General features: G+C 58.0%; 1 protein-coding gene across 1 annotated transcript; it reads right to left on the bottom strand.

Moving 5' to 3' along the window:
* Positions 1 to 5,947: 5,947 nt before the first annotated feature.
* On the bottom strand, positions 5,948 to 25,371 carry PSMD2 (proteasome 26S subunit ubiquitin receptor, non-ATPase 2). The gene is made up of 21 exons (XM_073359208.2): positions 25,218 to 25,371; positions 21,771 to 21,827; positions 20,641 to 20,805; positions 20,010 to 20,131; positions 17,117 to 17,341; positions 16,636 to 16,794; positions 15,178 to 15,322; positions 14,750 to 14,810; positions 13,474 to 13,620; positions 12,478 to 12,584; positions 11,776 to 11,903; positions 11,609 to 11,696; positions 10,953 to 11,115; positions 9,521 to 9,622; positions 9,299 to 9,444; positions 8,744 to 8,827; positions 8,059 to 8,227; positions 7,402 to 7,496; positions 7,076 to 7,202; positions 6,604 to 6,722; positions 5,948 to 6,283 (listed from the first exon to the last, which is right to left on the bottom strand). Exons 1-21 carry the CDS (start codon positions 25,350 to 25,352, stop codon positions 6,101 to 6,103), a joined length of 2,727 nt encoding a protein of 908 aa, XP_073215309.1. The 5' UTR covers positions 25,353 to 25,371; the 3' UTR covers positions 5,948 to 6,100.
* Between the last annotated feature and the right edge of the window lie 258 nt (positions 25,372 to 25,629).

Raw genomic sequence — 25,629 nt, 5'->3', positions numbered from 1 at the left:
TTTTGAACGTGGAACGTTGATCACGTTGGAATGGTCAGGACTCACACATCTCCTTGTAGTCTGTTCATTTGGCTGTGTACAAACTCAAGTATGAGCAAATAAGTCAAAATGCCTGGCCGTAGTTGCTAAGGAACTGCAAAGATTTCCCAGAAATGAATAAAGGTAAATGTTGCTTTCGTGATTGAAATCTTTCAAAGGCATTGGACTTCATACATTTACTCATGATGTTTTACCATTTTCCCATGTTTTTTTGCCACAGATGCATGGACATGATCGGAGCTGTGCACAAACTTCCGGTATCCTGATCTGAATGATCTCCCATTTGCCCTTTTGTTGAGTCATGCTGTTAAGCGCATTGAAATAGTAGCCATATAATAAAAGTATTAATTTTAAATAAACCAATCTGGTAAAAAATCAATCCCAAAATGTCACTGTCTAGAGGTCTAAAGTGTAAAAGAACAACGACTTCATTTAACTCTGGATGGCTGGATGAGACTATAGAGACAGTTACACCAAAGTCACACAGCGTAATGCTTGTTAAACTTCGTGAAATATTCACATATCATGAGGACAACGGAGTGGTTTGTGTATATTGTCGAGATGCAAAAGCTTCGGGAGAATTTTCAACAGGAAGAATGTGGAATGGTGTATGGAAGTTGGATTTCTTAAAGCATCATGTGTCAAATCCCTATGCTCAAAATACAAAGAATTTCTTGCTGAAGAGATTGTTATAGTCAGTCAGTACAATGACTTCAAGTTTGCAGAAGCCGAAAGAATCAAAAGCCAATTGGTTTTAAGTTTCCCGAATATGGTGACATTTGCTCACCAGAACGAACAGTTTAAGGATCTTGCAAAGTTGTTAGATATTGGAGGAACATTCCTAGCCTCAAGTGCAGACTGTGAGCGTGGCTTTAGCTTAATGAACACTCTAAAAAATAAACTACGGAATTGTTTACAAGTAGATCATTTGGACATGCTGATGTGTATTAAAAGTTACCAGCTGGATGGAGGACTGATAGATCTGGACAGAGTTTATATTGAATGGGCAAATGAAAAAGATCTCAGGGAAAAACAGTAAGGTTAGTTTAGCAGTCTTTGATATTTCGACCAATAAGGAAATTAAAATTCATTTGTAATTGCATATCTTATTCTTGGCTGATAATCATTTATTGATTTTTTTCAGGAAAATTTTAAATTTAAAACACAAACTCTTGTTTTTCTTTTTTTACTTATGTCGTCTCTATCTGAAAACCCATATAAATTTGCTCCCATGGAAAAGTAACAGGAAACTACTTATGTAGCTTTAGCTTCTTCTAAGGGGATTCAGCATGTGGAAGTGAGGAGACAGGACCCACCTGGCCCACCACTGATCCCCCACCTTCCATCTGAGAACCATTGATCTCACAGACATGATGCAACAAGGAGGGAGAGAACAGCCATGATGGGTAGCCAGTAGGGCCTGACCGGTTTGGCGTCCATAATATTGGGCAGTGACTCACTTCATGCACATTCCTTAGCAAATGTGGTGGCTTGGAAAATAGGCTTTGGGACAGCATAAAGCGGGGGAGGGGGGGCAGAGAGCAAGAGAGGGGATGGAAAAGAAGAACAGGTCAAAGACGCAGCCAGATTCTAGCCTTAAGAAGGGGGCCAGAGCCTCTCACACACCTGAAGACACTATTATCAGCCCCATTTAACAGAGGAGGGACCGCAGAAAGCAGTGAAGATGTTCCTCAGAGTCACCAGTGAATAGAACCCAGGAGTCCTGACTCCCAATCTTCTGCTCTAGACACATCACCTCACAGGGCTGCTCAACAGCGCATGTCCAAACTTTTCTCATTGGGGGGCGGGGTGGGGGAGGAAGGGGCACCTACATTGGCAATTGGTCAATGCCTAATCTGCCTAAAATAAAGCAGATGGCAGCCACCATGCCTCTGTAACATGGAGGGGTAGACACAGAAACTACCAGTCCCAGCATGCAATGCAGAACCAACTTGTCCCAGCATACAAAGGCCCCCTTCAGGTCACAGTGGAGTATTGCATGCTTATATCTGGAGTCTGACCATGTGGGCAAACTCCATAGGGGTTTGTTTGGCCTGGGATTATTACTGTAGTGCCTAAAACCACCAGTCAGGCGCCAGGGCTCTGCTGTGCTCAGGGCTATACAAAGAGGTTACCTGCCTGGAGGAGTTTACAATCCGTATGTGCCCATGTTGAGCCAGCATCGCTCGGTGGGTCTGAGTCAGGAGTCCCCACTGGTGGAGGGCCAGTGATTTGTGAATTGACACCAATCCAGTCCAGAATAATCTCCCCTGTTCCTCCTTATGTGAACAGGCCTTCCTGGTGTACCTTGGTGGGGGAGGGGATACAGCTCCCAGTCGATTTGGCCAACTCTACCAGTCTCTTCGCTGTATAGCAACTGATAGCTGCTTTGCAGACCAGAGAAAAGACCCAAACCCCCAGCCCCAGGGTGCTCATAATCTGAGGTTAGAGGGAAAAGGTTCTGACAAATGATGGCATTGCTTGTTCCGTGGCTTCGGGGTGCGCGATGTTGATGCTCAGCACTCCTGCCATCAGCTGGATTTTCACATTTCTTTAACAGAAGGGTTGGCTGGGTTTGGGAACAAAGGAGAAGAGCTGGAGTAGCAAGCAGGGTGGGGACAGGGCTGAGATGAGAATGACTTGACTTGCCAGAGTTAAAGTAAGCAGTGATTCCACAGACAGAGCAGTGGCTGAGTTCAACAAGTGGCCATGCCCAGGACAGCTGGCACCGAGAGCAAGGAGATTGGCTGGCTGCACGTATCAGTACGACTGAGCAAAACTGTACCAAAGCATGGCACGAGCTGGGTGAGTTAACAAATGCCAATTGGGTTCCAGTAGCAGGGAACTGAGCCATGTGCAGGGGTGAAGCAGAGGGGCCGGGAGTGCCCTGAGCTGGATTGGAAGCTGCTGCTGCTCCTAAAGCAAGTGATAAACACATACCTTGGTACAGCTCTTGCTGTGTTGGTAGCTCCCCAGCCTGGGGGAGAGAGGGTGAAGCAATCAGCACATGATCTGGCACACGCCTAGCTAGTGAAGGGAGCTGAGCAGTCCAGAGAGGGCAGTAAATTTCCGAGTTTGTAGAAGGGGCTAAGGTGAGAACGCTTTACAAGGATCAGCCCATTAGCAAGGCAGCTGGGCCTGGGACGAGAGGGGAGCCCTGCAGAGGAAGGAAGTAGGGAACAGGACTATAGTGATTCCAACTAGGGAATGCCAGAGGTAGGCTACCAGACTTAGTGGCCCAAAGGCAGGGGTGTCTGATGTGGATGGGAGGGCAGGCAAGGGTTCAGGAGTAACCTTAGGACCACGCTGCTCTTGAGCAGAACTGGCACCGGTAAGAGGAAAACGCAGCCAGAGCTCAGGGTGGGTCGAGTTGATCTGGCCTGGCTCACCCTGCAGTGCCCTGCTCCAAGGCTGGTACCACACTAGGGAGACACTATCCGTCTGAGATGCCCGGTCGTCGGCTCAGCCCAAGTCACAGTGGCAAGTTGCTGGGAGCCCAAGGGCTGCACGTAGTTTGCACTTCACCCTGCCACAGAGCCCTGGCACAGAACCATGCCAGGAGAACTCCCTGGGCGTGGCACATGCCAGCAAGAGAACAGCCTTTGGCTTAACTCTCACACCGCCCAGGCAAGGGGCAGCTAAGGCCCTGCCAATCCCTGCTGAGCTTCACCCTCGCCCAGGCTCCCTGTGAAAATAAGGGGCATTCTTCTGCTGTAACAGCTGGGGATAGTGAGGCTGGGGTGGAGGTGGACAACTGAGCCAAGGCCACAGCAGCTGCACGGCAGAGCCAGGACTGCGCCCAGCAGAGACTGGACCACATGCTAGGGCATGGGACAGGGCCTCCATTGGCTACCCCACCATGACTGAGTAGGAGTGATACCGCTGCCAGCCCAGGTAACAGGACTGGGGGGGACGCTGTGTCCCAGGCCGGAAGGGGCAGCAAGGACACAAGGTGAGTGGGGTCTGAGCTCAGGGGCTTTGGCTGCTTCCCCGAGAACGTAACATCAGAAGGGCCATACTGGGTCAGACCAAAGGTCCATCCAGCCCAGGATCCTGTCTTCCAACAGTATGCCAGGTGCCCCAGAGGGAATAACAGACAGGTAATCATCAGGTGATCCAGGCCCTGTCACCGATTCCCAGCTTCTGGCAAACAGAGGCTAGGGACACCATTGATGGACCTATCCTCCATGAATTTATCTAGTTCTTTTTTGAACCCTCTTATAGTCTTGGCCTTCACAACATCCTCTGTCAAAGAGTTCCACAGACTGACTGCGCTGTGTGAAAAAATACTTCCGTTTGTTTTAAACCTGCTGCCTGTTAATTTCATTGGGTGACCCCTAGTTCTTGTGTTCTGAGAAGTAGTAAACAACACTTCCTTATCTACTTTCTCTACACCAGTCATGATTTTATAGACCTCTATCATATCTCCCCTTAGTCATCTCTTTTCCAAGCTGAAAAGTCCCAGTTTTATTAATCTCTCCTCATACAGCAGCCGTTCCATACCCCTGATAATTTTTGTTGCCCTTTCCTGAACCTTTTCCAATTCCAATATATCTTTTTGGAGATGGGGCGACCACATCTGCACACAGTATTCAAGATGTGGGCGGACCATGGATTTATACAGAGGCAATATGATATTTTCTGTCTTATTATCTATCCTTTTCGTAATGATTCCCAACATTCTGTTCTTTTTGACGGCCGCTGCACATTGAGTGGATGTTTTCAGAGAACTAACCACAATGACCCCAAGATCTCTCGAGTGGTAACAGCTACTTTAGACCCCATTACTTTATCTGTATATAGTTGGGATATGGTTCCCAGTGTGCACTACTTTGCATTTATCAAAGGAGCCGAGCACCTTTCCCTCCCGTTTTCGGAAGGGGACGATTGGCAGGAGGATGGAAATGGGCTAGTGGAGGCAGTTTGAAGAAAGCCTCGAGGGAAGCTGACCAGGGAGCCCCTGCATCTCCTCTCACTGTTCCTGCGTGGGGAAGCATTGTGAGCCCAGCCAGGGAAAAGTATTTCCCAGACCCCCCAAAGCAGGCACCCCTATTGCACCTCCCTCTGCCCCGGGGCTCTCACCAGTGGCAGACAAGCCCCCATTTCTGCCACCCTGAACCCCACCTTCATTCATCTCAGGCCATCTTTAGATTGAGATGCTCTTCGGGGTGCCTTGGGCTGGGATCAGCCAAGAGCGCAGCCCCGCTGTGTGCTCCAAAGGGAAGGTGGAGGGAAAAGCGCAAACTGGCCCTGTGCAGCCCCCACCCAGCACTGTCAGGCAGCACCAGCTCCATGGGGCCAAGGGCACCCACTGCCCCTCGCCATTCCTGGCCCCGCGACAAGCAGTGCCTGGGACATACATATCTTAGAGGTCCAGAAAGGGGATAAATGAGGAAACCTCTCCCGCTCCACCCAGTGTCAGCACCCTGCTCTCACCTACCCAACCCATGGCAGTTCAAAGCAACTGGGGTGTCGGTCTGTGTGCACCGGGGGAGTTCAGAGTCCTGAGTGCACATCATGGCTTAGAATTAACAAGGGGCCCTGGCACTCTCCTCCGTCCAAGTCTGACACCCCTGCACCGAAGCAAGGCAGAAAGGTACCAGGTCGCCCTGCAAAGACTCCAGGCAATGGAGAATCCACCCACCCCTCAGTGAGCTGGTCCAGTGGTTAATCCCCCTCCCAACCCCCTTTGAGTTTGTCTAGCTTGGAAAGGGGGAGAACCACTGGGCCTTGAGCCATCACATCCACTGCTCACTGCCCCTTACACGGAGCATAGCTAGAGATAGATACTACAGCCCCCTGGCAAGGCACCAGCCATTACTCAGCCACCTGTCTGTAGTCCAGGACAGAGGGGACCAGGCCCCCACCCGCACATGCTGCTTCCAGAGGAAACAATGAGCAGCACCAATCTCTCTCTCAAGTTTATTTTTTAAATCAGCAATTTCAGTAACAAAACCACTAAGTGGGGAGTTGGGCCCCTCTCCCCGAGTGTGATGCCCAGCGCCTGCCCCCTCCAGGCACTGCCCAATGCTGTCTCCCCCTGATCCCGCCCCATGTCAGCTCAGACATCATAGCTGGGGTTTTTGCGCAGGATGACGAAACCCTCAAGGATGGGGGTGACTGGCAGATGTTCCTCTGTGGCCAGCTCTGCCCGCTCACCGTGCGCCAGCAGCACCGGCGTTGTGTGCGTCTGGAAGCCAGTGATTGTCTTCGGTTTGCCCGCCTGGCCCACCACGTCTACAGCCTAGACAGGAGGCGAGAGGTTAGAGCTGAGGGCACAGAGGCAGCCCGGATACCATGTATCACCCGCCGAAGTCCGGGGCCCAGAAGCCAGGACAGGCGCTGGCGAGGCTTCATCACTGGCATGAGCCATCAAGGCCTCTGCACTGACCCAGCAGCTCCTGGGAGGAAACAGACCCACGTCCCCATCCAGCCCAGGGACCTCAGAATGGCCCCACTCAATCTGCTCAATAAACTCACCTGCCACGTCACCCTCTAGCCAGATCCCGCACTGATGAAGGGACCCCTCCCCAGCCATATTTCTGAGGGACCCTGCCTCCTTACCTGCCCCACCCTGACCGACACTGGCAGAGGCCGCAGCTCCTCGTCAAAAGTCACCAGCATGCGCGGCTGCATGGCAGCCACCAGCCCGTACAGAACGTAGTGGGATTTGCCCAGGATGACTAGGGGGAGAGAGAAGGCACGTTAGGGCCCCAAGGCTCAGTCCAAAGTGAGCTCTTGGTCGCCTGGCTGCTGCCACCTGCCATGGCAAGGCAGCCCAACAGGCCTCAGCAGCCTCAGTACCAAGATCGCAGGCATGGCCCTGCCCATCCACCTCCATGAGCGAAAGGCAAGTCAGCCTGCCTGTTAGGAGAGCCTGCCAGCAGCCAACACAGCAGGGGATTCCCTGGGGCTGGGAGCAGCCATCTGCCCCACCCGCACCCTGGAATAACCTCCCTTTGGTCCCAGGAGCCTGCCTGAGGGGCCGGCTGCCGTCTCCCTCCTCTCCAGGAGGATCAGACACACAGGTACTCACTGTTGCGCACATCCAGGAAGGACACTAGGACGGTCAGCAGCCCCGCGACAGCCACCTGGCTCATCAGCTGCCGGTCGCTGTGGTAGGGACACAGGGTGAGCGTCCCCTTCCCAAGGTGGGTCAGACCCTGCACAGCAAGCAAAGAGCACGTGAGCGGAGGGGGCTCAAGAGCAGAGGATGGCATGAGACCTGGCAGCGATGCCCCAGGCACACCTCTCACTGATCAGTCCAGCTGACCCCTGGGGCAGGACGCAGCTGGAAAGCGCTCAGAGCACCAGAACCCCCACCCACCCCAGAGAACCAGGGCCAGCCGCTCCGGTAGTCACCTGGGCCAGCCGCACCATGAAGAGGTTGTTTGGGTCTTTGGCATGGTACTGGGCCAGCTGCCTCAGCATGGCGGCCAGCCGGGCATTGTTGGTGCCTGCAAACAGGAGAAACGGGGTGAGCGGGAAGCCCTGGCAACAGGCACAAATCCTAGGCTGGGAACAAGCATCCAACTTCCCTCCCAGCCAACGCAGGACAGAGTCTCTCCCAGGGTGCTGGGCCACATGCAGCCCCCCAGCTGGCAGAACCCACACGCTGCATTTGACAGCTTCAGGGCACATGCGCCCATTAGCCACCCCCCAACCCCCAGAGATCCTGCCCTGCTGCTTCCAGCAGGCCCAGCTCCCCTGGGCCCTTCCCAACCTCACCCAGCAGAGGCTGGCAGTATCTGACCAGCGACCTAGTTGACAGTAAGGCTCTTGCCAGCCAGGAACAGGTGGCCAGGCGAGGGCAGCCAATTTCATGCAGCCGTTGGAAGAGGCACCGAAGCTATTCAGCCCTTCCCCGTCCCGCTGGCACCACGAGCCGAGACGCCAGCTGCTGTGCTCAGACAAGGAAGCCCTTGAAGGCAGCCTGGACGATGGGGGCGTGTCCCAAGAAGCAAACTCCATCACCGGCCCACCTCCCACTCGGCACCCCCGGGCCCACGCAGCCCTTACCACTGCCCACCATGCCCATGGCAAAGATGGAGTTGTAGGAGACCTCGGGGTCAGCATCGTGGGAGAACTTGCTGAGGGTGTCGAGGATGTTGAGGCGCGGATTGGAGACGGAGATGAGCGCCAGGGCGAGGGGCACGGCTCGGCGCAGGGTGGGCTCCCCATACCTCAGCTGCACAAAGAGGAGGAGGGAGACATTATTAGCCGCCAGGGCAAGGGACTATACCCAGTGCCAGTCACTCCCACACTGCCTGGCCCAGGCCATTCTCCCCATCCCTGAATCCACTCACGAGTCAGGGACTTACAGCCACTAACCGTTTCTGGAACTGCCCCAGGGCTGCAGCAAAGGAAAAGCCCATCGGGGCCCTCTGGTGCTGCAGCTTCCAGACCGGATCCAGGGGACCAGAGAAGCAATGGCCTCCCCCTGAGCGGACACGGCCCCAGCCTGCCGGGAGTGGGGCAGAGGGTTAAGCAGTTGGTTGGAGGGCAGCGCCCCAGCTTGGCGCTCCCCACACGGTCCCGTGCCTGCTCCCGTCTGCGTGTCCCCTTCACAGCCCGGATCGAGCTCCATCGCACCGAGCCCTTCGCTAGCATTCGGCTCAGCTCCGGGCACCTCCCTCACCCTGCCATGGGGCGCCGTGCCCCGCAGCCCCCAAGGCAGAGGCCTCCGCCCCGCAGCATCACTCACCAGGTGGCCGAACGTGCGCAGAGCCATCTCAGCGCCGATCTCCTCCCCCATGGCGATGAGCGCGATCCCCAGCACTGCTACGCCCTGCAGAAGAGGAGATGGAGAACTGGCCGGGGCGCTCCGTAACCCCCCTGCCACAGGCTCCCCAGGCCACATGGGACCAAACCAGAGCAGGGTTTGGTCCCCCTTCCCCCAGGAAGATGGTTCTCTCCCGAATCAACCTCCCAATATGAATGGCTCCACGTTGGGCCCTTCTAGTACAGCTCCCTTTGGGGAGCAGGCATCCATGCTACCGCGACCCCACCCTGCCCAGCCCACTCGACCCCTCTGGAAAGCTCTCATCTCCAGTCCAGGGAGCTGCCTTTGGCAACCGCCAGCACTGGCAGGTTCAGACAGTGGGCAGTTCTGCTGCAGGCCTGTCCCCCTCCCACAAATCCAGTAGGGCCAAGAGAGATCCCCAGTGGAGCCTGGGGTCTCCCCACCAGGAAAGGGTCCGAGCAATGGGGCTCGTCTGCCCAGGCCCGCCCCCGCTGGGCTCCCTCCTGCCCGTCCCACCTGGTGGGCGCCCATGTCAGCCGAGCTCTCCTTCTTGTCCTTTTCCTTCTTGTCCTTCTTCTCCTTGTCCTCCTCCTTCTCCTTGGTGTCAAAGTGCTCACTGCAGATGTGGAGCAGCTGCTGCACCTTCAACACGTTCCCCGAGCCTGAGGGACGGAGGGACTATGGTGACTCTGAGCACTGGCCCAGCCCACCCCCCAGCCAAGCTGGCCAGAGACTCACCCGCATAGGCGCAGATATCGACCAACGTGTTGGCAAAGCTGCGGAAGGGCTCCGACACCACCTCCAGCGCTGCCAGGATAGCCTCGATGGCCTCCCCCTTCCCTGCCGAGAGAGCACAGGGCAACCCGTTAAAACAGCACAGCCCCGGGTCCGCTGCTGACACACACAAGGCTCAAATCAGCAAGTCCCAAGCTCCTCAATGAGCGTCCCTAGCCAGCAGGGTCCTGAGCAGCACCGGTGTTTCTCCATCGGGGGGTGCAGTGCGCACATGGGGCATGGCTGGACCTGCTAAGAACATTCCAGATCCTGCAACAAATGGGACTTCCACCCCCCACCTCCCTCCAGCACCCATCTCTAACTGGTACACCAGCCCCAGCGCCCATAGCACCTCCCACTGCTGCCTCTCAGAACCCAATGCCAGTCCTTGGCAGCTGCAAAGGATTATGGGACACAATGGGCCACAGAGCAAAGATTTCATGAACCACCCTGTGGGCAAAAGGTGGAGTCCCTTATCTATAGCGCTACCCCCTCAGGTCAGCCAGGAGCCCCTGCCCAGCACTCTGAGCCCCGAGAACAGGCTCAGACAGTGACAGTGCCTTGGTGTGACGACGTGGCACTGTTCTTAAGGTTTCTTCTGAATACTGTAGGGGTGCCTCAGTTTCCCCTATGCATTTCTTAAGTCTCTAGGTGGTGGGCTAAGGGGGTGTAACTGTTGCAGAGCAAAGGGCCAGGTTACATAAATGGCCGACACTCTGTTTCCTGGCAACGGATGGCCTGGGCCCTTCCCCCCTGCAAGGTGAGAGCTGAAGGGTTGGAGAACAAAGGAATCTGGTGACCTCCTGGCCCGGGAAAGGGACAAAGCCCAGAGGAGGAGGGGGTGGAGGATAAGTCAGTTTAGGCTGGTTGGGTATGTGGAGTGAAGTGCAGACGTGGTTGTCTGGCTCACTGCCCCTCAAAATGGACCCAGCTGAGGGGTCCTGTTCTCTGCACCTACAAGCTCTGTGTTAGACCATGTTCCTGTCATCTAATAAACCTTCTGTTTTACTGGCTGGCTGAGAGTCACGTCTGACTGTGGCGTTGGGGAGCAGGACCCTCTGGCTTCCCCAGGACCCCGCCTGGGCGGACTCACTGTGGGAAGCGCAGAGGGGCAGAGGATGCTAAATGCTCCAAGGTCAGACCCAGGAAGGTGGAAACCGTGTGAGCTTCTTGCCCTGCAGACAGGCTGCTCCCAGAGAGGAGACTTCCCCAGAGTCCTGACTGGCTTCGTAGGGAGCAGATCCAGAGTATCGCCCGGGGCACTCCGTGACACCTGGTGAGGTGGGAAAGGCCACGCCCACCTTGCCACAGCCCCTAGGTCATCCCTGGCTCCACAAAAGCCCGCTCCACCCCTGCCACCATGCGCACATCTGCTGAGCCCTGAGCCCTTCCTTACCCAGGTGGTTAAGGCCCAGGCCGAGTGGCAGCCACCTGGCGTAGGTGTCCTTCAGCTCAGTCTCCGATTTCTCCATGATGGTCTGGAGGATGGTGGAGGTGACGTCCCCGTTGCACGAGCCCACAGCTATCATGCCGCAGGCCAGGGCCGTCACGCCGGCCACCTGGGGCGGGAAGGAGGGAGAGCTGAGCTCAGCAAGTAACCCCTGCCTGCACCCCAGAGCCTTTCGCAGACAGCTCAGAGAGGCTCACACTGGGAGCAGCCTCTGGGCTGGGGCAGGGGAGAGGAACCGGGGGCAGAAACAGCCAGAAGCAACTGGAGCTGAGTATGTGAAGCAACCTCAATGCCTGGGCAGCGGAGGGTCTGAGGACTCGCGTGGAGACCCAGAGGTCTCCGGAGACCATGCACTCCCACAGACTGGCGGGGAGACGCTGTCAGGTCCCATTTCGCAGGGTATCCCAAGGAGCTGCAGCTCAAGGACCCGTGGCCCCCACCTGCCCTTTATCACCGCTACCCTCCACCCATGCTGGAGAGCTGCTGAGAGGCGGGGCCAGAGCTCGGGTTGGAGCCAGTGTCCATACTCCCGCCTCCGCCCATGATGCCATTGACCCTCTCCCACGCCGAGATCAGCGCGCTGGCCTGGCCGGAGCCCTCACCTCCATGCTGGACTTGGAGTCTCCCATCACGGGGAGCAGCAGAGTCAAAACGTCTTCCCGGTTGGACCCAGCATAGGCCAGCCCCAGTCTGCAACAGAACCCCAAAGGAGCATTAGTCACAGGAGCCGCCCAGCAGAGGGAGTGGGGGCTGCTGGGCAGGCCCTTACCCAAAGATGGCGCCGATCCTCATGGTGTTGCTGTTGTGGAGGACGTAGTCAGACAGCAGCGCGAGGGCAGGGTCGCACTCGTTCCTCACCCCTGAGTTCACAATGCCACAAGCGAGCAGGGCTCCCGACTGCAGAATAAAGGCACCATCAGCCAGACCATCATGGGGCTGCCTTGGGGACAGCTGGCACATGCAGTTATTGCACCACACGCAACAAGGTCTACCCACAGGGCTACACCCAAATCACACGAAAGCAGGCAGGTTGCCTTGGTCATAACCCACACAGAGGTGCAGCCTGGGGGAACTACAAGCCCCATCATGCAATGCTCCATCGGGACCAGCTCAGGTGCATTGCCTGCTGGGACTTGTAGTCTCCAAAGGTCATGCCTCTGCATTAACAGGGGCATCAAGGGCCCCCTAGTGAATCTAGGCCCAAGGGGGCCCCGTAGTGAATCTCAATGAGCCAAGCTTCAGCCAGGGAGCACTGTGGCGCCGATCACCAGTCAGGACCCAGAGAGGAGGAGAACAATGTTGCAGTTCTCAGATGGGGTGAAGCACTCAGCTGGGCGGCCTGAGGTTGGTACTCTTGTCCCTGGCAGGTCTGGCCCATGCAGCTACGCCACCAGGCGTGCCAGCATGTGAGCCATGGCTCCATGGCCAGTGGGGTTGCACCTTAGCCCGGGCCCCGAGCAGCACCGCCCACCTTAATGTAGTCCTCGGAGGAGTACAGGTACTTGTCGATCTGCGTCAGCCCCCCATCCACGTCCCACAGCAGGATCATCCCCAGCGAGGCTGCAGCGCTCAGCATACCTGCAGCACAAGGAGAAGCCCCCACGTCAGACTTGGAATCACGACCTGGCCCCACGCCCCAAGACAGGAGCTGGGGTTCCCCTGTGGCTCCTTTCCCTTGCCCATCCCCTATTCCTAACATGCTGGGCACTTCCACTGGGGCATTCAGCTCTTTCTGCAGCCTTGGTTTCCCTCTGCTGCCTTTGGGGGGGCCCAATCAGGGATCAGCCCCGGGGACAGAGGGGCACAGAGCTCTGCAGCACGTTCAGTGGCAGCTCCATTCTCCCAGACAGTCAGTCTGGATACTCCATAAGGGCCAATTCCTCCATCACACGCTGCTGGAGCAGTTTGGCCTTGACTCCATGTGAAGGCGGCGTTTGAGACCTCCAGGCAGGGCCTGGGAAGAGATGTATGGGGGAAACAGGCAGGCGTGCTGGCCTGCAAAACAAGCTGCCTTCATCTATAACCAGAGAGGTGGCCTGCGAAGACTCCAGGCCCCAGCATGCAGTGCAGCCTGGCAAATCAGGGCCAACTGGAATGCTGCATGCGGGAGGATATGTAGTCCCCATGAGTTACAGCACACTCCCCAACTCCACCATTCTACATTCAAGTTCACACGTGGCTGACAGCTGGTGTGACCCCTGCAGGGCGCTCTCCCCATTAGGATCAGGGGGCCCTGGGAGTTGCAGGCACGAGCCAGCAGGATTGGTGATTTAACCCACAGAAGTGAGGACATAGGGGCAGAGAAGCTGGATCAGGAGTTCCAGGCATGGGGCTCAGGGAACATAAGGAGCATCCCTTGGAAAAGCTGCCGGACACTGCCAGACACAAGCTGCCATTTGGAAAACCTTCTGCAGGGCCCAGTCCCAGCGGCAGCGAGAGTCCAACCGCCCTGTCCTGCCCGGCTCACCGTGATCCTTGTTTTTGTACAGCCACTTATTGCCGTCATCCGTCAGCAGCTTGTCCTGCCCGAAAGCTGCATTCACAAAACCGTTCACGAAGGACGAGGCCAGGTTCATCCGCGCAGAGTCCACCTGGGAGCCGCTGCCGCCAAACCCTGAGGAAGCAGAAACCACGGAGTGGGCTGGGCAGAGCATCACAACGCGGCTTCGCCAGGCCCACAGAGCTCGGGAGCATCTCCCCATGCCCGGCCCTCCTCAGTAGGGCCCTGAACATCTGAGCGCCTGATCCTGGAGAATCCTTTACCCTCCCCACCCTGCTAAGCCTCCGGGAATGGCCAAGGAGTCCGAGCCAATTCAGCGCAACACAGCAGGGTGCTGCATAGACAGTGCACCCCTGGGGCTGCAACTGTAGATGGGCCTGTCCTGACACACGAAAGGCCAGATGCCCGCATGCTCTAGGACGGGGGCGGGTAAACTTTTTGGCCTGAGGGCCACATCGGGTTTCTGAAATTGTATAGAGGGCCGGTTAGGGGAGACTGTGCCTCCCCAAACAGCCATGCATGGCCCGGCCCCTGCCCCCTATCTTACCCCCCAGCTTCTCGCCTCTTGACTGCCCCCTCCCCGGAACCCTGCCCCATCCACCCACCCCTTCTCCTTGACCACCCCCGGACCCCTCGCCCCTAACTGCCCCCTTCCACCCCATTCAAAACCCCCCTTCCTGACTGCCCCCCACCAGGACCCCTGCCTCATCCACACCCCCTGCTCCCTGTCCCCTGACCACCCGCCACCCCATCCAACCCCTCCTCTCCTTCCTGACTGCCCTCACACGCAGGGCCCTGCCCCGTTCAAGCCCCGTTCCCCGCCCTCTGACCGTCCCGACCCTTATCCACGCCCCTGACCACCCCCTGAACTCCCCCGCCCTCTATCCAAACTCCCCCCCCCACCCCCCTCCCCACCCCCTTACTGCGCTGCCTGAAGCACCAGTGGCTGGCAGCACAGCTGCACAAGGAGAGGCAGCCGCATCACACAGAGCACCGGGTCAGGCCGGGCTCTGCAGCCCCGCCGCCCAGAGCATTGTGCCACGTGGTGGCATGGCTGCGGGGGAGTGGTGACAGCCTCCCAGATCAGGAGCTCAGGGGCTGGGCAGGACGGTCCCACGGGCCGGATGTGGCCTGTGGGCAGTAGTTTGCCTGCCCCTGCTCTAGGACAAGGCGGCCAACTTGGCTAAGGCTGCGCTCAGCAGCACCCCAGCCCCAAGCAGGAGGAAATGCAGCTTTCGCTTACGGTTATTTTCCAGGTGTGTTTTGTAAATGTCATCTGGCACTTTGGGCTCCATTATGTCCAGCTGCAAAGAGGGGGAGAGAGGAGGAAGTCACCTCCCCAGCCAAACCAGCCATGCTCACAGCCCCTCTGAAGGGACATTGCGAATGGCAGCAACAGCCCAAGCCCTCTGCAGCCTGCTCCTTGCCGTGCACAGGGTCAGTACACCGGGGCTCTTCCTGAGGTGACCAAGCACGGATTGGGAGTGGGGGGAGACCAGACGCACAAACACCCCCCATACGAGTCAGACCTGGATGAATCTGCTCCCCCGAAGAGCCCCAGTTTGAGGGCAGCCTGGCCTCTGTGCCAGCTCCCAGCGGTTGGGGACCTTGGTACAGCCCTGAGCCTTCTCCTCACCCCGCCCCAGCTTGCTGAAAGGCCGGGCACCTCACCTCTCTGGCCAAGGCCAGGAAGTTACTGTTGAGCTGGACGTTGGACATGATCTCGGTGAGGTCCTCGTACTCCTCCACGTCCTCATTTAGCTCCAGGAAGACGCCGTGGCGACCCAGCATGAAGGCCATCTGCTTCTGGATGACCCTGTGCCGGCGAGGGGGGGAGAGAGAGAGTCAATGCCGGGCAGTGAGGACCTGAGCTCCCCTCCCCTTGGCACAGACCTGCTGGAGTACTCTCAGTACAGCTCCTTTCTCCCCTCAAACAGACCCGACCCCACCTGAGGAAACCCAGCCGGTCAGGCTGCCCATGGCTCTCCCATCCTCCCAAATTCCCAAGAGCAGCTCCTAGATCACAAGTCAGAGGGAGATGTGATGGCATCAGGGGCTGGGTCAAGCTGTGACCCTGCAATGTGGTAGGATCTTGCTCTAGAGGTCAAAGGGAACTTCCCAGTCAGCTTTGTGTCAGGCCCGGAGACGGCGCCTACATCAGGAACTCCTGTCTGCTTCCTGCCCACTCGCCTGCGTGGCAGAGCCGTGGCTGCCACGCCGGCCTGGGAGGAGGTTCCCATTCCAGGGGCACGCAGGGACCAGCCAAGAGAGCAGCTGCTGTGCCCCCTCCCAGCAAAGCTGCTGAAGCTTAGCCCTTCAGAATCGGCCCAGCGGAGGCAGCAAACAGGGCCAGGGCAGAGTACCAGAAGGAGGACAGCACCACGGCGGGGGCGTCCCGCCATCCACTCTCCGTACCTGGAACCATGGTACAGCCAACCCACCAGGCCTGTCAACAGAGCTGGAGCATGGGAACGCCAAGACTAAAAGCTTACGTCTCTGCTGCTTGAGCTACAAGAGTAACTCCCTTTGTCAGCAGCTGTAGTAGATTCTTATCATCCGACTAGAGGGGGATGATGAGTCTCACTCTTCTAGTGTAGGTGACGCTAATCAAGCTCATTTCTTGCCCCATCCTCAGCGGTCAGGGAGAAGGCTCAAGTTTCAGTCCAACGCCCACAGGGGCAGGACAAGGGGGTTCCACCAGATCAGCAGCCTTAGAGGTCAATGCCCTGAACAAGTAAAGCCTGGGCAGCAGGCGGGCAAGCCTGCCCACCACAGGACTGCCAACAGAGGGGCCTTCTTGGGCAAGCTGCAGGGGAGCCAGTAACCCTGGCCCATTTGGTCCTTGGTCTCTCTGCTGACGCTGCCAGCAAGGGACCAGTTAGTGCCAGTTGTGATGGTTGTTTTAATGATGAAGCCACCTCTCATGCTACAAGATGAACCGAGACCCCAGACTCATCCACAGCACTCCAGTCCCCTCAGGCGGCGCTATCACCCAGTGGCTCCTGGCCTGGCCTAGGAGAGGGGACCTGGAGGCGGTAGGATTTGTACCCCATGACAAGGCAAAGGCTGGTCTACCGCAACTCCCACCCCGAGCAGGACCCCAGCTCTGAAAAGCCAATCTCCACCTACACGTCTTTGCAGGAGGTGAAGATGTCCTCCACCAGCTCCATGTCGTTCAGCATGAGGGCCAGGCGCAGGGCTTCCGGGTAGCGGCTAAACTTGCGGAAGATTCCCAGGGCACAGCGGAGGAGGGCTGAGTTCTCGGGTTCAGGGACGTAGCTCACACAGCTTCGGGAAGGAGACACAGGAGAAGGTAAGTCCAGCTGCTACTGAGACCAGCAACAGACAGGTCTTACTGCTCAGCCTTGGGCTAGATCTGGGCCAGTGTACAGAGCCCTGCATGCTCCAGCCAGCAGCTCACTCTCATAGCATAGCTGTATCAAACTCTCCCAGTCACCTGGAGCGGGAAGCATTCCAGCAATCATGGCACGCTCCCATCTACTCAGGGACTCCTGCACCCCATAAGGGTCGTTTTCAGCTTTCAATAGGACAGGCAGAGCTCAAACTGCAAAGGGCCAATCCCCATCACAGAGCAGCCCAACTCCCTCACCTGGTCAGGTAGAGGCAGACTTTGGAGTAGGCGTTGTCGTCAATATATTTCTCTAGCATGTCCATCTGCTCAATCTCCATCAGCAGGTCACAGGCTTCATGCTCTGCATTGTGGGCCATGTTGTAGGGCACAATCTCCTTCACCAGGGTCAGCAGCATTTCCCTCTGGGCCTTGTCAGCCTCATCAACCTCCTGCCATTCCTTAGCAACCTCGCCCGCCAGGTGTCTGTGGGGGCAAAGGGAAAGAGACCATCATAACACAAAGCAACAACCTGGGCTGAGGGCAAGACGGCTACAGCACCACTTCTCCTACAGGGCTGCGATCCCTGCAGTGCCCAACAGAAGCTGCGTGCCCTCGTCTGAACAGAGCAACAGCCCACAAGGGGCTAAATCCTGGGAAGGGGGGTGATCATGGCTGAGTTACGCCTGTTGCTGGATAGTTCACAGTCCTTCGAGGAGATGATTCCCAATCAGATCAGATAGGTCATTGAAGTCCAGCAGCCCTCTCTCACAAACATCCATGTCTGAACACCCAGCCCTCAGGCAGCACCCACGCAGTCCCACTGACTTTGTTAACACCAGTGAAAACAGACGCTCTTTGGGGCAGGCATCCAAATGGGCAGATTTTCCACCGTCTCTGGGATGTGAGGAAGCACAGGTTCCACACTCTAATGCTTGGGCGTTAGCCCCCAGCCTAGTCCAGAGATTTTCAGTAGACTTGGGGAACTTCAGTACACACCAGCTAGTGCACATCATAAACATCCTAAGGCAGTGCTCAAAAGAAGCACTCAACTTGTTCAGGGAGGGAGCTGGCCTGACAGGCTTTAGGTCAAAAAAAAAAGTGGCCAATCTTAGTGGTTGGAAATAACTTTCTAAACGTGAGCCAATGCAATGCCATCTACCTGAGCCTGCTGACGGACAGCTTTAGGGTCTCAGCAGCTGCTCAGCCCTTTACAAGGAAAAGAGTGAAATTTACAAGCTTTATTTCACAGCTGCCTCCATCCCCAGTCACCAAACTGACAAGAATCAGGTCAATTTCACTCTGCCCATGGTTTGGGGAATCTGATCTGCAGAACCAGACGTTCTTAAAAACTGGCTGAAAGGATGATATGCTAATATTTTGTGAAAAACAACAAGGAGTCCAGTGGCACCTTAAAGACTAACAGATTTATTTGGGCATAAGCTTTCGTGAGTAAAAAACCCACTTCTTCAGATGCAATATTTTGTGAAGTACAGATATTGTGCAGGGGGAATGTGTATGGGGAGGGGGACACAGGGCCAGTGTTAGGTCCAGCCTTCTTTATGAAAGAGAAGGGAGTAAAAAGTTCATTAAATTTGTAAACAAATACTCAATCAAAAGGAGCGGCAAACACCAGTGAGAACAGAGAAACGATACAAACAGACCAAGAGAGACTGGAGACATGGACAAAGAAGAAGTTCATCTTTAAAAAAAAAAAAAGAATGATTTTGAGATGCTTATGCATAGGCCAGAAGGGCATAGGCCCTCTTTCTACAGCTGCAAGAAGACTTCACTGGGAACTTGCACTCAGCTCTGGACCCCTCCATCCCAGAAGACTCAAGTCCTGGAGCAGGAAGGGGGCAGCCCCATTCTACACAGCCACGGGGGAGACTGTCTGGGGCATTGTGCCTCAGACTACCACACTGATACTGACAGGTTGGCGGGAGTTCAGAGAAAAGCCACAGAAACAGTCCAGGGGCTGGAGGTTGTGTGGGACACCTCTAGCCTGATATAACACGGGTTCGCATACAAGGCGGTAAAGCTCCGACACGCTGCTCTGAGTGGCGTGTAAAGGGTGCCAGGCTGGGGCTGAGGAGTTGGATAAGGGGCAGAGGGTCTTGGGGGAGGTCAGGAGCTCCCCCCCGCACCAGGTCTGGGAGGCAGGAGCTGTGGGACGGGGCACTTTTGGGAGCCCCGCAGTTCCAGAGTGACCCGGGGGATTAGCGGGGGGCCGGGAGCAGCTCGCTCCACTTCCCTCACCCCAGCCCCAGCCGTGTCACTCGGGGGAGGGGGTTTGGGGGAAGGGATCCCCCCCGCACTCACTGGCGGTGGGAAGCAGAGCAGCCCAGCCCGCTCTATTCCGCCAGCTCCCAGCCACGGCGCTCCGCTTCCCACCGCAGGTGAATACGGGGGCGTCCTTTCTCCAACCTCCCCGCACTCACCGGCAGCGGGAAGCGGAGCGCCGTGGCTGGGAGGAGGTGGACTGTAGCTGGCTGGGGCTGCGTTGCTCCGCTTCCCGCCATTGCCGATGAGTGCCTGTCAGGGGGCAGGGTGTGAGGATGGGGTCAGAGCAGTCAGGGTACAGGGGAGCTGGGTAGGGGGTGGGGTCCTGGGGGTGATTAGGGATGAGGGTCTGTGGAGGGAGCGGTCAGGGAACAAGGAACGGGGGGGCAAAGCAAGTTCAATATAACGCGGTCTCACCTATAATGCAGTGAGATTTTTTGTCTCCTGAGGACCGCGTTATATCGGGGTAGAGGTGTATCATTAAAAGTGATGAGTCTACCTAGCTTGGCAAGGCAACTGGGAAAGCAATGATCCCAGCATGGGCGTACCTGGGTGTAAGCAGAAAGGAGGGATATTATTCACATGGCTGGAGCTAGAAGGAACGAGATAAGAATGGGCACCGCCGACTATCAAGGTCTTCTTGTCAGAGAAATCTACCCACCTTGCTCATCACCCTGGACTCAGACCAAACAGCCTGAGGAACAGTTTCCCAAGGGAAATGGGGGACGAGCCCCATCATAGGGGACATTTAATCAGGACTGGATCACGCATTACATATACAGTAGGGATCGATCCGGGGGTGGACTATGGAGCCAAGTAGAGTTTTTTCCACATGACTTCTAGGAATCCTATTCCTGGCCCCATTTCTCACCTGACATATTCATGTCCCCATGATGCCAGCTCCTCCTGGGACCCCACTAGCCGGTATTTCAGACACTCTCGCTCCCCACTCATGGTCATCGCCAGAACGGAAATTATGTCAGCTGCAAAACGCTGTGGGAGAAAGTTCTGAGACAGTCACCCACATGCCAGCCACAGAGCCTCCCGAGGGCCCACAGGTGCTGCACCTACAGCACAGAGCGCGAAGTAGCACCACGCCCCTTCCTGCACCCTCAGTGTGGAAGAGTGGCACGTGGACACTGCAGCACGTGGACACGGCCAGCACCCAGCATGCAGTTTGATTCAAAACACGTTAGCGGCATGACAAGCTGTACACGTGCTGCCAAATCACTGCAAAGAGTTACACTTAGCAATGCACTCAGCATGTGCAGGGTTCGATCCCCCCAGCATGGGCAGAGCTCAAGCCCCTGATCACCTTGTTACTGTCCGGTGCTCGTTTCAGTGGCAGGTGCTGTGTAGTCTGATGCTATCTCAAAATCTTTCCTCCGTTTGCACACAGATAGCAAGAGTCAACTTGTATGCTACACAACCAGACTGCTGCACTGCCATCCCCACCTGCCCTGTGATTCCAGCCCCACACCGAGCAGCTGCGAACCACCCACCTTGTTCTCTCCAGGAGCCATGTTCTCATAGATCTCCTTCAGCTTGCCATAGTGAGGCCGTAAGAACTTTAGGGGCTTCGGAACAGAGGTCATGGAGGTTGTGGAAGAACGGATCTGCCTACGCAACTCCTCCAGGGCGGGGCGATACAGCGACGTGTCCTTCTCCTGCAAGGATAAACTGTCAGGAAGTGGCAGCTGCCTGTTCCTTCTAAGCACAGGCAGCCAGGCTCAGCAGTCAAACACCTGCCCAGCCAGCCAGCTCATGTGGAAATGTACAGGACTCCGGCTTCTACCAGCTTTGGCACCGTGCTGCGGAACTCAGCCAAACGTGAATCACTGGGGGGCTCCTTGGCCACATGCTTGGTGGACAGACTGGCCACATACTGGGCTCAAACAACGCATCAAACACTGCAATAAACTGCAACAAAGACCAGCTCCACAGAGCAGCCTGAAAGTCTCTGCACCGTCTCATTTCACACAAATATCCGGGGAAGTACGTGAGCTTTGCCCATACATCTGAGGCTGGCAAACTATGGCTCTGTCAGGCTCATGGAAAGAACTACTTCTACAGTCAGGGGTTTGATAGCGAAGCCCCTTCTCCCCCCAGCAGGGGCACTTTAGCCAAACTCAATTGCTGTAATGGTACGAAGGGAAAGCCTGGGTCCCTAAAGTAAGGACTAGAAAGGAGACATTTAATAGAAGATGCAGTTGTCTTGCACTAAACGTGCTTCTCCTGGGAGGGTCGGGGACTGTAACAGGCCAGCAATTGCATTGGAAGTGAAGTCACTACTGAGTGAATGTTGTACGCAGGGGAGAAAAATCTCTTAGGTAAGCAGCAACCTGTGAAGCATGGGGTTTGTCATCTCCAAACCCAAGGCACAAAACCCAGAGACCAGCCACTGGCTTACACTGCTTCCAGGCCATCAGAGGGTGGGAAGGGGAGACTGTACTCTTACAGACAGCTTCACATCCAGCACCCACTTCCCCCATTCAAACAGGGGAGCTCCAATATTGAGGGGATCCTGATACTGCCCCTCCAGAATGGACCCAAAGGCTGGGGGTGCTGCCTAACACAGAGACGCGACTTGAGGGGAGAAAGGTACAGGCCCACAGGGGGGAAGGGAACTTACCCCCAAGCGCTCCACAAGCATCTCCAATTCATCCTGCAGTTGTTTGTCTTCCTCAGACTGCAACAAAGGAGCAGAGAAATGGGCATCAGCCCTAGAGGAAAGCTTCCCACAGCCCCACAAAATACCAGCAGCCAGGGGAGGGACCAACACACGAGCTTCAGGTTACACGCTGTGCGTCCAAGAGGCTCCTCAGCTGACAGAACCAATGACTGTAGGAGCACACGCCTTTACCTCATTTGCAACCCCACTTTGTGCTTCTGACTGCAGCAAGACACCTGGCTCTCAGGCAGCCCCAGCCATCACAGCACAACAGGAGCCAACACTCTGCTCCCGGCCACAGGCTTGGAGAGTTCCTGCCCCTTCTAACTATTATTCAGCCCATTACAACCAATGCAACTGCTCAGCTGTGCACAAAGGGAGCCTGGCTCTGCAGCTCTCATCCTTCCTTAGCCCTCCTCTGTGCTCCTTGTGGGCAGGGACCATGGCTTTCACCAGTTCAGTGCAGCACCTAGTGGCCTCCAAGGAACCTTATAAATAGGGCCCTACCAAATTCATGGCCATGAAAAACACGTCACAGACAGTGAAATCTGTGCCACAATGCCACCATTACTTCTGCGTTGCTGCCTTCAGAGCCAGGTGGCCGGAGAGCGGCGGCTGTTGACTGAGGGCCCAGCTCTGCAGGCAGCAGATCAGAAGAAAGGGTGGCAATACCATACCAGGCCACCCTTTCTTCTGCGCTGCTGCTGGCCGCGACTCTGCCTTCAGAGCTGGGCTCCCGGCCAGCAGCCACCGCTCTCCAGCTGCCCAGCTCTGAAGGCAGCACCACTGCCAGGAGTCATGCAGAAGTAAGGGCAGTAGTACTGTAAACAGCCCCCTACAATAACCTTGCAACATGCCCCCCCCCCACTCCTTTTTGGGTCAGGACCCCTACAATTACAACACCAAGAAATTTCAGATTTAAATCCCTGAAATCACAAAATTTACTATTGTCATAAAAATAAAGGGAAGGGTAACCACCTTTCTGTACACAGTGCTATAAAATCCCTCCTGGTCAGAGGTAAAACCCTTTCACCTGTAAAGGGTTAAGAAGCTAAGAGAACCTCGCTGGCACCTGACCAAAATGACCAATGAGGAGACAAGATACTTTCAAATGGGTGGGGGAGGGGCGGGGGGGGACAAAGAGTCTGTCTGTCTGGATGATGCTTTTGCCGGGAACAGGTGAGGAAGGCAGTCTCAGAACTCCTGTTAGTTAGTAAGTAATCTAGCTAGAAATGAGTTAGATTTCCCTTTGTTTAATGGCTGGTAAAATAAACTGTGCTGGATGGAATGTATATTCCTGTTTGTATGTCTTTTTGTAACTTTAGGTTTTGCCCAGAGGGATTCTCTATGTTTTGAATCTGATTACCCTGTAAGGTATTTACCATCCTGATTTTACAAAGGTGATTCTTTTACCTTTTCTTTAATTAAAATTCTTCTTTTAAGAACCTGATTGACTTTTCATTATTCTTAAGATCCAAGGGTTTGGATCTGTGTTCACCTGTACAAATTAGTGAGGATTTTTATCAAGCCTTCCCAAGGAAAGGGGGTGTAGGGCTTGGGGGGATATTTTGGGGGAAGACGTCTCCAAGTGGGCTCTTCCCCTGTTTTTTGTTTTAACACGCTTGGTGGTGGCAGCATACAGTTCAAGGACAAGGCAAACTTGGTACCTTGAGGAAGTTTTTAATCTAAGCTGGTAAGAATAAGCTTAGGGGGTCTTTCATGCAGGTCCCCACATCTGTACCCAAGAGTTCAGAGTGGGGAAGGAACCTTGACAACTATTTTTAAAATCCTATGGCTGAAATTGACCAAAATGGACCATGAATTTCGTAGGGCCGTAGTTATAAATAGCCAGCTCTGCGCCTAGAGCCTCTTGCTCCCTACCCACAGATGGGTATGGCGGGGGGGTCTGTGCCTTTAGAGCGGGGGTAGCGGTGGGCTAGGGACAGTGTAAGATATCGGGGGGTGATGCCGGAGGAGGAATCGCCAGGGGGGTATCAGCAGGCCGGGGACAAGGGGAGGTATCGGCGGCCTGGGGAGGTGGCAGGGAGGCATCGGCGACCCGGGGACGGCGGGGGGTGTTGCGCGGGGAGGAGGGCGGTAGCAGGGGGGGTACCGGCGGGCTGGGGGGACCGGCGGGCCGGGGCCGGAGGGGGTATCGCCGGGCCGGGGGGGACCGGCGGGCCGGGGCCGGAGGGGGTATCGCCGGGCCGGGGGGGACCGGCGGACCGGCGGGCCGGGGGGGACCGGCGGGCCGGGGGGGACCGGCGGGCCGGGGCCGGGGGGGGGTATCGCCGGGCCGGGGCCGGGGGGGGGTATCGCCGGGCCGGGGCCGGGGGGGGGTATCGCCGGGCCGGGGCCGGGGGGGGGTATCGCCGGGCCGGGGCCGGGGGGGGGTATCGCCGGGCCGGGGCCGGGGGGGGGTATCGCCGGGCCGGGGCCGGGGGGGGGTATCGCCGGGCCGGGGGGGACCGGCGGGCCGGGGCCGGAGGGGGTATCGCCGGGCCGGGGGGGACCGGCGGGCCGGGGCCGGAGGGGGTATCGCCGGGCCGGGGGGGACCGGCGGGCCGGGGCCGGAGGGGGTATCGCCGGGCCGGGGCCGACCGGCGGGCCGGGGCCGGAGGGGGTATCGCCGGGCCGGGGCCGACCGGCGGGCCGGGGCCGGGGGGGACCGGCGGGCCGGGGCCGGGGGGGACCGGCGGGCCGGGGCCGGGGGGGACCGGCGGGCCGGGGCCGGGGGGGACCGGCGGGCCGGGGCCGGGGGGGGTATCGCCGGGGGGGGGACCGGCGGGCCGGGGCCGGGTATCACCGGGGGGGGGTATCGCCGGGGGGGGGACCGGCGGGCCGGGGCCGGGGGGGGGTATCGCCGGGGGGGGGACCGGCGGGCCGGGGCCGGGGGGGGGTATCGCCGGGGGGGGACCGGCGGGCCGGGGCCGGGGCGGGGTATCGCCGGGGGGGGACCGGCGGGCCGGGGCCGGGGCGGGGTATCGCCGGGGGGGGACCGGCGGGCCGGGGCCGGGGCGGGGTATTGCCGGGGGGGGACCGGCGGACCGGGGCCGGGGTATCGCCGGGGGGGGACCGGCGGGCCGGGGCCGGGGGGGGGTATCGCCGGGGGGGGGGACCGGCGGGCCGGGGCCGGGGGGGGGTATCGCCGGGGGGGGGACCGGCGGGCCGGGGCCGGGGGGGGGGTATCGCCGGGGGGGGACCGGCGGGCCGGGGCCGGGGGGGGGTATCGCCGGGCCGGGGGGGACCGGCGGGCCGGGGCCGGAGGGGGTATCGCCGGGGGGGGGGACCGGCGGGCCGGGGCCGGGGGGGGGGTATCGCCGGGGGGGGGGACCGGCGGGCCGGGGCCGGGCCCGGCGTGACTCAGCTCCGCGCCCGAGCCCGGGCGGAGCCGCGTCCCGCTCTCACCAGCTCCTCCTCCTTGTCGGCCGGCGCTGCCGGGTCCTTCCGGTCCTTGGTCCAGGGCCCCCCCGGCTTCTCGTCGCCGCCCCCCGCCGAGGTCCCCGACTGCTGCCGGCTCTGGCCCCCGCCGCCGTCCTCCATCGCGACGCCGCGCCCCGAACTGCGCCGGCGCCGGGTGGCTCGCGGGGCGGGGCCGAAAGGGACCAATCGCGGGGAGTCACTCCACACCGCGTGACCGCGTCCTGCCGAGGGGCGGGGATCGCGGCGGTGGGCGGGGCCCTATTCGAGGGGCGGGGCCCGCGGGGAAGGCGGAGTTAGGCGGGGTCGAAGCCCGAGGCGGGCCCGGGCTCGCGGCACGTGGCTGTGGCGGCACGTGGGGCCCTGCCCGGCAGCGAGTCCTCCTGCCTGGCCATGCTGC

Source organism: Lepidochelys kempii, chromosome 9, assembly GCF_965140285.1.
Source record: "Lepidochelys kempii isolate rLepKem1 chromosome 9, rLepKem1.hap1, whole genome shotgun sequence".
NCBI classification, from domain to species: Eukaryota; Metazoa; Chordata; order Testudines; family Cheloniidae; genus Lepidochelys; species Lepidochelys kempii.
Note: the sequence above shows the minus strand (reverse complement) of the source record. Positions and strands in the feature narration are given on the sequence as shown.